Source organism: Planococcus citri, chromosome 4 (assembly GCF_950023065.1).
Source record: "Planococcus citri chromosome 4, ihPlaCitr1.1, whole genome shotgun sequence".
Lineage (NCBI taxonomy): Eukaryota > Metazoa > Arthropoda > Insecta > Hemiptera > Pseudococcidae > Planococcus > Planococcus citri.
The window spans coordinates 15,798,412-15,809,872 of NC_088680.1; the positions used below are offsets into that span (position 1 = coordinate 15,798,412).

At 35.6% G+C, this 11,461-nt stretch overlaps 2 protein-coding genes across 2 annotated transcripts in view; both read right to left on the reverse strand.

Annotated features, from left to right (window-relative positions):
* The window catches only part of LanA (laminin subunit alpha), a 112,315-nt gene that overhangs the window by 45,951 nt on the left and 54,903 nt on the right, over positions 1-11,461 (reverse strand). The window lies entirely within an intron of this gene.
* Positions 2,557-9,784, reverse strand: LOC135844061 (uncharacterized). The gene is made up of 2 exons (XM_065362159.1): positions 9,501-9,784; positions 2,557-4,986 (listed from the first exon to the last, which is right to left on the reverse strand). The coding sequence occupies exon 2, from the start codon at positions 4,889-4,891 to the stop codon at positions 2,741-2,743; it is 2,151 nt and encodes a 716-aa protein (XP_065218231.1). The 5' UTR covers positions 4,892-4,986; positions 9,501-9,784; the 3' UTR covers positions 2,557-2,740.

Sequence of the window (11,461 nt, forward strand, 5' to 3'; positions counted from 1 at the left end):
GAATTTTCATCAATTACAGCAAAAACCGTCATTTTGAGTTGAAAGTTGTATAGAAAAATTGTAGCTCTAGAAGTGCCCCTAAAAGGAAAAAATGGACCCTCAATGTTGTGGGTATTTTCGAAAAAAACGTGTTTTTTCACTGTAACCCCTGTACCCAATTTGTTTTGAGAAAAATGACGACCCAGTCCCAAATGAAATTATTTGAGATTCTGCGTCCATTCTATGCTATTATTTTTAATTATTGTTATTGCCAATTTCGAAAAATTACCCCACAATTAGGAATTTTTTGCAATTTTTCTCGATTTTTTGAAACCTAAAATATTGGCGTCACTGCGTTCCAAAATATTTCCTCAGTTTCAGAAATATATATTTCAATGTTTCCCATTTGCGAAGAAAATATTTTCAAAACACCAACTACTAATACCCCCCCCCCTAAAAATACGATTTGCAAATTTTCAATCGCTCAGTAGAACTCTAAAAGTGCACTTGGATTTTGACGGCAATAGCATAGATCGACGCAGAACCTTAAATATGTATGTACTTTCATTATACTGTCTCCACCATATACTTATTTTGAGTGAATTCAAAACATTTTTTTTTTTTTTCAAAACTCGTTGAAGTATGATCCCTCCCCCAAAAAAACGTTTTTTCGCTATTGTGAGCAAGGGAGGTGGGGTGGGGGAATTTTTTTTGGCTCCCAACATTTTTTTTAAAGCTACCCAACGATTGTAGTTTTACCGTACGATCGCGCGGTATAAATGAATTTTCAATTACTTACACATTCTGAGGTAAAATTTCACGCTGAACAACTTGGTTCTCTTCGATTTCGGCCATTTGTCCACATTTTTGGAGAAAAACGTAAAAAACGTGGTTTTTTGAGCTTTTGAGCTTGACCCACCACTCCAAATGGCCGGGTGATGATTTCTATAGAAAGTAGACTCGAAAATACATATTTGACGAAAAAATCGTTTTGGTATGTTTTTTCGTTTCGGAGTAATGTCGATTTAAATTTTTCTTTTGACCCTCTTTCTCCCCCCATGCGATGGAAAATTCTGAACAAATTCAGGGAGGTACCCCCATGTATCCTCTAACTATATTCGTTTACAGAATAAATTTATCTCAATTACTCGCTGATGCAGAATTTTCCCCCTGAAAAACGCGTTTTTTGGCCTCCCTGCCTGGTGGGGGTGGGGTGGGGAGCGGGTTATGGGCCCAAAATTATTTTTTGGGTGTACTAAACATACTCTGTGAGTTTCATCGAAATCCGAGGTTAAGGGCATTTTGCCTATCTTATCCGGGGGTACCCTTTGCGCGAATCGTAGGTAGTATATTGTCATGAACTAACCCCACGAGGGCGAATTTCGCCATTTCCGGCCATCCTGGAGCCTCCAGCGCGATTTTTCAACTTCTCCAGGATTTTTAATTTGCTCCAGAAGACGTGAACATGATGTTTTGGGCAGCTAAAAATTGAGTTGTGTGTTATACACTCGACCTGTTTAACAAATTTATTCACATTTGAGCCGATTCTGTAGGGGACACCTCAAGAATGGTTTTTTGACCGGCTTTTTTCAAAATAAAAAAATATCCAAAAATCAAAAATTTCTCGTTTGCGAGAAAATTATCAGAATATGCGCGAATCGCTGAATTTCGTCACTAATCAAGCTCACGAGGGTGAATTTCCCCATTTCCAGACTTTCTGGAGCCCCTGGAGAAATTAAAAAATCGCGCTGGAGGCTCCGGAATGGCTGGAAATGGCGAGATTCGCTCTCGTGGGGTTAGTTCATGACAAAATACTGCGATTCGCGCAAATTTCCAAAATTTTCTCGTAAACTGGAAAATTTTGGTTTTTGGATATTTTTATTTTGAAAAAAAACTGGTCAAAAACCCACTCTTGAGGTGTCCTCTCCAGAATCGGCTGAAATGTGGATAAATTCGTTAAACAGGTCGAGTATGACACACAACTCGATTTTCAGCTGCCCAACTTCATATTCACGTCTTCTGGAGCAAATTGAAAATTCTGGAGAAATTGAAAAATCGCGTTGGGGGCTCCAGAATGGCCAGAAATGCAGGGATTCGGTATGTGGAAGTCGATATTAATTTCAGGACTAATTATCATCGTTTTTTACTTTTTTCTCAAGTAGCTCGATCTGGCCACTGGAGACCTATATGTCTCTCCTAATTTCCAGAAAAACAATAAAACAAGCTACTATGATCACATCTTATTTAGCATGGAGCTGGATAAGGAATGGGCTAGGAAGACTGGCAGTACTTCAAAGAATAAGTACGAGTACCTCTCAACTTGGCTTGGCTATAGTGATGTCTTGACCTCGTGAGAGGTTCACTACACATGCTCTGGCAATGAATCAGACCACTTATCAATTCATCATCGGCAACCATTTGTTCCTGAAATTCGGCAGGTAATGCAAATTATCACAAAAAAAATTTCAACATCATAAATCACATCATAGTAAGTAAAATGTATTATCGCAAATGCAAATAAAAATGAAGTATAAATTCTAACGAATCAATGAAAAACACACCATCAATATGAAAATTATTTTGAAAAATTTAGGTAGGTACTTAAAACTAGAATAAATACTAAAACTTGAAAAAAAAAGATAGATTGACAGCGATAAAAAATTACAAGAGTAACAAAAACTGATTTGCATTAACCAGGTATGCAAATACTCAAAATGTTCTTTTTTAACAATTTAAAAAAATATAATATAGTTAGCTCATCTTATCCAAAACTTTGAGTAAGATTCCAAAGTACATTCCGAGGAAAAATTTTAATGCCAAAGGCGACCAGAAAATTTCTCAATTCGGGTATCTCATTATCGAAAAACCAAAGTAAAACACGCCGAAGAATTTCCTCGTTTACCATACTCAACAACATTTTAATCGCCTCACTATTCTCGTAACCCATCACTTTACCATACTTGAACTGCCTCACAGCAGTCGCAACTTCGTCATCTCTAAAATACCACCCTAAAAGACGATCAATCGAATCGAAAACACGCACGTGAGCGTAACGATATTTCGCAACAAATGAATCTCGACTACCTAAGAAAAACTTGCGCATGTTGATAAGTAGATTTTCGAACAGATCATCTATCGCGATCGAATCTCTCAAACGATTTACATTTTCAACACTGGAGGAACACCATAATAAGAAACCCTCCCAATCTTGCACAAAAAATGAATTGAAATCGCCAGACATTAAAACATACTGGCATCGTTCGTAGAAAAACTGCTTCAATTCGATTACACGTTGATCGGGAAACTTGAAACAACGCAGTGCTTTGTTAAAAATATGCAATTCGCCGGAGTCGTATAAAATACACAAAGATAACATATTTGCTTCTCTATCCTGAAACTGCCAATTTAGCAGCTCAACTAAATCTGCTGACGAGAATGAATCGAGGACAAATTGCAAAAACTTACAAGAAATCGGCTCCAGATCACCAAAGTTTTCAAGGACGAGTTTTTTTCTTGCCTCGCGTACAAATTTTTCATCCTCATCATCCGAACAACAAAATTTCAAATGCTCGACTAATTCATCAAAAACTCGGCCTTCGATTAATTCCGTGAAAATATCACTCAATTTGTCGAAATCCAACATGTATTTTTTCTTAAACTGAACAATATCGTCTGCATTATTGAAACATAATGTCATTATTTTAAGTATATCCGAGACTTGGGCAAGAAGAAAAAATTCACGCCACCAACATTCCCAAATTCGTTGCCTTCTTCGGATCCCGACTCCACTTAACAGTTCGATAAAGAAAGCAACATCGCAACCGAATGATCGGCTATCTAGGTCTCCAAAACTCTCCACGAATAAATCTTCCAGATTACACAAGACGTAATCCTTAAAATCGGCTGAAGCAGAGAGCCATATTTCTTTGAGTAAACTCGAGACATTTTTAACCTTCAGATGACGCGATAAACTGTACAAAGTTTTGTAAAAGGAGTATTTATCTTCTTCAATTATAATCTTCACATTCGCGTAGCTCCAAACTTGTAACGCATATTCATGGCATGATTCATCTTCGGCGAGAATTTCAACCACCCGACACAGTTGAGATATCGAAAGATCGCCAAGCATCGTTTCATCCAATTTCAGCATGAAATGTTTCGTAAATTTTTCCAGCAACAAAATAATGCCTACGAGGGAATTTTGTTCTTCCGGGTTCAATTGATGCCAGAAATATTCAACTTGTGGCCATTTGGCGATACCTGTACGAGGATATCGGCAATTTGAAAGCACCCACCATTCAGGCGTTCTTGCCTTTTCATCATAATTTCCATAAAATTTTAGTAATTCGCCTCTCATTTTTGAACACCAATAATCCACTGCTCCGACAGCGAGAACCGATTTCTGAAAACCGCACGAGGAATAGAAATCACGGTTCTCCAATAATAACCACAAACGCTCGACTTCTTCCTCGAAGCAGTATTCACACGCGATTTCGAATTGATCTTTCAAACGGAATGCTGGATTCGCTGTTGGTAAATTCTTGGCTGTTTTTTTGTAGCATATATCGCCAGCTGCGGGGTTCAACACGACACAATTCACCACAACTGCGGGTGATAATTCGAGGAATGGATGATCCCTGAACCAATTGTGAAGCGCTTTTCCAATCGGTCGTATTTTATGATCGATTAGAGACCTGACACCTGCTGGAAAAGGTGCAATATCAGTGCAACTGAATGAGCTGAGATGCTCCCTTAACCAGTTTTCACTACAAATCTCATCCAAGCCGATGTTTCTCATTATTATTACATTATGCCAGCAATCGAGCGCACATTGGGATGCAGCCAACTCCTGCAATGTCCGGGGGGAGATATGAAAAACAGGAAGGGTTTCTTGCAAGTGTCTGGATTCCATTTTGAATAAAATTTTAAACGCAAATGACAATATTCCGTTTTCAATTCAACTCACGTTCGGTTCTGTTAACTTTTCAATGAGTCGAGCGAATACACCTAGAAAAAAAAACGATCATATTGTCACACAATACAGAATTGTACATAGATTATTCAAAATAATATTATGCGTATTTTATTTTCTATACATGACAAGAGAATTTAGTGAATCCAGTACCATCGATCCAAATAAAATTACACGCCCTATGAGAAATGAATTGACACTTAAAACGCGGAATTTCTGACAATTTGAGCAAAAGAAAAAGTTTTTGTCTGCAATTTCTCACAAAAAGCAACACCTTATGATAATTTTTGAAGAATATGAGACTTTTTGGAATTTAAAAAAAGAACGTGGCCATTTTCGGCAAAAAAAAACAACTGATTTCTTGACAATTTTTCTGAAAAATGAGCGGGAATTTTTGACAATAAATTTGTATAATAGTCCAGTCATTTTAGAAAAATTTTTAGTCGAACCTCGAAAAAATTGGCGGGAAAGCTGAATTTCACATTATTTGTTCAGATTGGTCTCTAAAACAACTCATCAAAAGTTGCACCCCGCAAGAGGTCATTAACCTTTGCCGAAACATGTTTTTCGGCTTTATCGCCGAAATGAAGGGTCCGCGGGGGAAAATGTTCAAATAAATTAATATTATTCTACGTTAAATTTCCTATTACCATGAACAGTTCAGTTTTTCCCAAAATGGCGATTTCACCCTTACTAAGGAGGGGGTAAAGTTGTCAATTTTATGAAAATTGTTTTAAAAAATGAAAATCGACCATTTAGAACGTGAACTCGATTCACGGTACACTCGAAAATATTTTGAGCTGGAGGCGCCAAAATGACTTGAACCAAAACCTGCAGTCGACTTGATAACGTATTGAAATTGGAATATACTGTGAATTTTGGATTTCCAACTCTGTTTGGTTAATTTTTATAAAAATTTCGAGCATTGAAATATCTGCTGGAGGCTCCAGTAATTTCCAAAAAATTGCTGGAGGCTCCAAATCGACTTGAAATCTACTTGCAGTCGACTCCCTAGAGTATATAAATCACTTTACAAAATAAATTTTAGCTCTCCAACTGCTTTTGATGAAATTTTGTGGAAATTGCAAGTTTCAAAAATCTACTGGAGGCTCCAAGAATTTTCAAAAGGTTGCATGACTCACACCCACCAGAAGTCGACTTAATAGCGTGTATAAATTGGATTACAGCGTGAATTTCCGCTTTCCAGCTTCATTTGATTAAATTTTGTGGGAATTTCAAGTTTCGAAAATGTGCTGGAGGCTCCAGAACTGCTCAAAACGGTTTGAAATAGTTTCCAACCGATTTGGCAGGTCAAAAATAGGGTATGTCCCAAATTTCAGCTTTTTATCTCAATTTGGTAAAATTTTGATTTTTTCCTCATTTTTGGCCTAAATTTGATTTTCAAAAATTCACCAAAAATCGAAAAATATGTAGGTATATTTCAACTGAACTGGTCATGCTTATAGGAAATTTGCCGTAGAATAATTTTAGCCCAATAACTTTTTTCCTACGACCCTTTATTTCGGCGATATATCCAAAAAACGTAGATTGACAAAGGTTAATGACCTCTTGGGGGGGGGGGGGTAGCATACAGGTTGCGGTGTGCAACTTTGGTCAAAATATTTTCGAGTGTGCCGTGAATCGAGTTCACGTTCTAAATGGTCGATTTTCATTTTTTATAACAATTTTCATAAAATTGACAACTTTACCCCCTCCTTAGTAAGGGTGAAATCGCCATTTTGGGAAAAACTGAACTGGTCATGGTAATAGGAAATTTAACGTAGAATAATATTTATTTGAACATTTTCCCTCTCGGACCCTTCATTTCGGCGATAAAGCCGAAAAACATGTTTCGGCAAAGGTTAATGACCTCTTGCGGGGGTAGCGGTCAAGTTGCGGGGTGCAACTTTTGATGGGTTGTTTTAGAGACCAATCTGAACAAATAATGTGAAATTCAGCTTCCCCCCCCAATTTTTTCGAGGTTCGACTAAAAATTTTGCTGAAATGACTGGACTATAATGCCAGACTTTGGCAATTTTTGCAAAAAGTAGGACTCTTTTGGAATTATTTGCATTAAAAGACACTTTCTGAAATATTTGGCAAAAAAAGCAAAACTTCTGCGTGATTTAGCTAAAAACAAAAACTTTTGTTAAAAAAAAGAAAACTTCAATAATTTTAGCAAAAAGCAAGACTGTTTGGTAATAAGGAAAACGCCTATTGTGAAAAAAGTCAGGCTATATTGCAACTTTTTAGGAATAAGTTGGACGTTTTGGTAAATTTCTGCGAAAAACCCCTAATTTTTGAGGGTAGGTTAAGTGAGATTTTTTTTTAGCAATTTAGTGGAAAAGCAAAATGTTTCATCATTTTTTTTTTGTGCAAAAAACAAGATTTTTACCATTTTTAGGGTATTTACAGGAATTTGTTGACTGAAAATCACTATACCTTTCCACTACTTTTTCACATCACTACTTTTCAAAAAAAAAAAAGTCATCACCTTCCAAAATATTTTCAACACCTCTCCCCCCCAACATCGATTTTTTTCCTTCTTTTTTTTCAGGGTGTCTACTGTCTACAACAAAATTTCAAAATAAAAAAAAATCAAGACTTGAAGCAGGACTTATAGCAGGACATTTTCAACATTTTTGGAATTTTTCAAGAGGGGAGGGGAGTGGACGAGGCAAAATTTTACCTTCAAATTTTTCGCTTTTCTAATGTCTTTAAACATCCCACGGATGTCGAAAATATACTTTTGTTATTTCAATTTTTCATTTTATTTTTACTTTGGTTCTTATTCTTAGCTAGATGTAATAAAATTGGGCGAAAAAAAACTTTTTACAACATGACAAATTTTTTAAAAATATATACAAAAATTTAATGCAAAATTTGAACGATTTTTGTGTTAAAAAAAAATAAATTTCCAATTTTTTGAAATAAAACGACGAGTTTTAGAGTAAAACATAAGTAAGAGATACGTACTTAATTTTGTCATTTGAAAGGTACATATAATTCTGACCAATATTCATATAACGTATAAAAATTTTGATTTCTCCTTCAAGTCTGGAATTTTTTTCATCATGGAAAACAGAAACAAACTGGCCCTGGCGAAGCGAGGGCAAAAGCTCTCGAAAATCAGTACTTCCAGAGGCATAAAAATCTTGTTTTTTTGTGAGATAAGTTACCTATTATAAGAAGTTCATTATTTTTCTTCAAAATTATGTATAAAATTTGAATGATGATTTTTATTTTGAAAAAATTTGAAATTGAAAAAAAAGCAAACGAGCTCGGCTAGCGAACCGAGGCTAAAATAAGCTATCGAAAATTAGTGTTTCGAGAGGTATAAAAACGATGTTTTCTTGTGTAATAAATGAAAAAGTTCATTATTTTTGCTTCAAAATTTCAAAATTTAAATGATGATTTGAAAAAAAAATTCAAAGAAAAAGAAAAGCAAACGAAGCCGAATGAAGCGAGGCCAAAATCGTTCAAAAATTCATGTTTTTGCGAAGTAAAAAAAAGTTTATTTATACAAGGGAGGAGTTTAATTCTCTGATTCAAACATTGAACATTTCTTGAATTTGACCAATAAGCTTTTCATTAGGAAAACGAAGAGCAAATAGCAAAATTGCTGAAAATCACTACTTTTTCACTAATTTCACTACCTTTTCACTACTTTCACTACCCTGTAGAGACCCTGATTTTAGTAAAAAGCACGAATTTTTAGCAATTATTGGCAAAAATGAGATACTTTTTCGCAATTGTTGACAATTTTTGGCAAAAAACCGAAACTTTTAGGTATTTTTTGAAGAAAAAAAACGAGACTTTTAGAATTTTTTTGGTGGGAGAAAGCACAACTCTTAGCAAGAACCGAGGCTTTTTGGCAAGTTTTAAAAAGGTGGGATTACTTACAAATTTTAAGAAAACGCGAGGGCTATGAAAAGTTTTCGAAAATTGGAAAAAAAGTTGCTTTGGTAACCAAGCGTTTACTAGCTCTACACATTTTTTACATCCATTGCTAGTTGCTACAATTAATTTTTAATTCGGGAATTTTCACCAACTCCAAAAAATACTATCAATTTCATCACAACATTAATCGATAGGGAATTTCATTGTCTTTAATTTGAGACTACGCAAAAGTTCACCCAAACCCGCGAACAATAAAAAAAAAAAATCATTTTTCAGAATTGAAAAATTACATGCCTTCTTTTTCTTACAGAGTTTCTATGCTCTGGCAGTTATTCTCGCAAGAAAATGGCGGACCAGCATACTCTCTGTTATAGTGCCCTATTGCTAACACGAGATTGGGTAGCCTTGGTAGCCTGCATCCCTACACACAAGACAAGGGGTAGAGAGGGCTAACATCACACCGACGTTGCCTTCTCTCTCATTCTAACTCTTACGTGAGAGTGAGAAAGAAAGAACATAACCCTGCAAACACATGTGCAAATCGTCAAAAAGACACCTTCACAATTACCAAGGGTAGGCTACACATAATTACTCTGGTAACATTCTTATACGTAATCTACATGAAAAAATATAATATGTATTTACTTACCAGTAATCACGTTCGACTGAAATCACTCCATTTACTCGGCAAACTATCTTACTCAATTGATATTAGAAAAAGCACGGTAACACTAATTGACCGATGAAAAAAAACTACAATTCAACTATAGTCAATTAAGACACAACTGCACAAAGTTGAAATAAATTGCTGGAAATTTACATCTCACTTCAAGTGTTTTGGTGTCATTGTCGAACGATGGAACGATGCATTTCATTGATAAAATCAACGAGTAAAATCACAAAGTGATAAGGATACGCAACCGGTAAGACCTTTTTCAGTTTAGCGTAAAGGCAGGATCTAGCTCTAGCTCTAATGACGTCATTACGCGTTAAAACGATGGTTTCGGCAAGCTGCTCTAGTGGCGCAGTGATCGAGTCGATACATCGGTAAAATCCGACAATCCGTGGAACACAACTTGTGAATTCAAATCTCATCGAGCCCATTTTTTAAATGATGATTCGATGTTTTTTTTGGTCTGGTTTTGGTGGATTTTTTTTTTAATACAATAAAATGTGAACACGACGCTGCTTTTTTTCAATTTTTAAAAATGAATTATAAGTAATTTACTTATAACAAGTTTTTATAAGAAATTTAATTTTTTTAAATTATACCTACATAGGTACTTATTATTTTTCAGCCGAATATCTCACCAATGTGTGATTATATTAAATGGGGGTCTGGCGAAATATTACTGTCCAAAAAGAAAAAATTGAACAAAATAGCATCATTGAAGCAAAAATTAATTAATAAAACAGCAATGTAGGCTAGGTAACATTTAAATCGCTGATGAGCGTAAGACAATTAGTCGGGGAGCCCACTAAGGATAAATTGCACCCCCCCCCCCCCGTCGATCCTCTGGGGCAACTTCTTTCTTAAAGGGGGAGTCCTAAGGAACATCTCTAGCCCTTGTACTAAAAAAAAAAAGTGGCCGTACGTACTTACAAAATGGCGGCCATTTAAATTCACAGGTCATGCCGAAATCGCAGATTTTGCGTTCCAACATAGGATTTGTACAACATTTTTCAAACTGTACAAAGGTAGATCGAAAGAACAAGCAAAAATTTATCACCTGTCAAAATTTCAAGTGCTAAAGTGCATTTTTCGATTTTTGGCGAATTTTTTGAAAATCAAATTTAGGCTAAAAATGAGGGAAAAAATCAAAACTTTACCAAATTGACCAAGAAAGCTGAAATTTGGGATACACTCTATTTTTGACATGCCAAATCGATTGAAAACTGTTTCAAACTGTTTTGAGCAGTTCTGGAGCCTCCAGCAGATTTTTAAAACTCGAAATTCCCACAAAATTTCATCAAATGGAGTTGGATAGCCGAAATTTACTCTGCAAACTAATTTCAATACGCTACGAAGTCAACTGCAGGGAAATTTCAAGTTGTTTTGATGCATCCAGCGATTTTTTGAAAATTACTGGAGCCTCCAGGAGATTTTTGAAACTCTAAATTTCCTAAAAATTTCATCAAAAGGAGATGGAAAATCAAAATTCATTCTGCAAACTAATTTCAATACGCTACGAAGTCGTCTGCTGGTGGATTTCAAGTCGTTTTGGAGCCTCCAGAAACTTTTTGAGAGGTCATGTGGTGTTTTTTTGGAAAATTTAAATTTCCAAAAAGTAGTTGGAAGCTTCAAAATCATTTAAAACCATTTGAAACCACCATGTAGTCGACTTCATATCGTATTGAAATTAGTTTCCGAAGTAAATTTCAGCTTGCCAACTCCATTTGGTAAAATGTTGCGGGAATTTCAAATTTCAAAAATCTACTGGAGGCTCCAGTAATTTTCAAAAAGTTGCTGGAGGCTCCAAAATGATTTGAACCCACTTGAAGTCGTCTTCAGAAGATGTTAAAATTGGAGTGTACAGTAAATTTCAGCTTTCCATCGCCATTTGAAGAAATTTTGTGAAAATTTAAAGTATCAAAAATCTGATGGAGGCT

Excerpts from the sequence above, each read along its gene's own strand:
- LOC135844061 (XM_065362159.1), bottom strand. The coding sequence starts at position 4,891 with ATGGAATCCAGACACTTGCAAGAAACCCTTCCTGTTTTTCATATCTCC.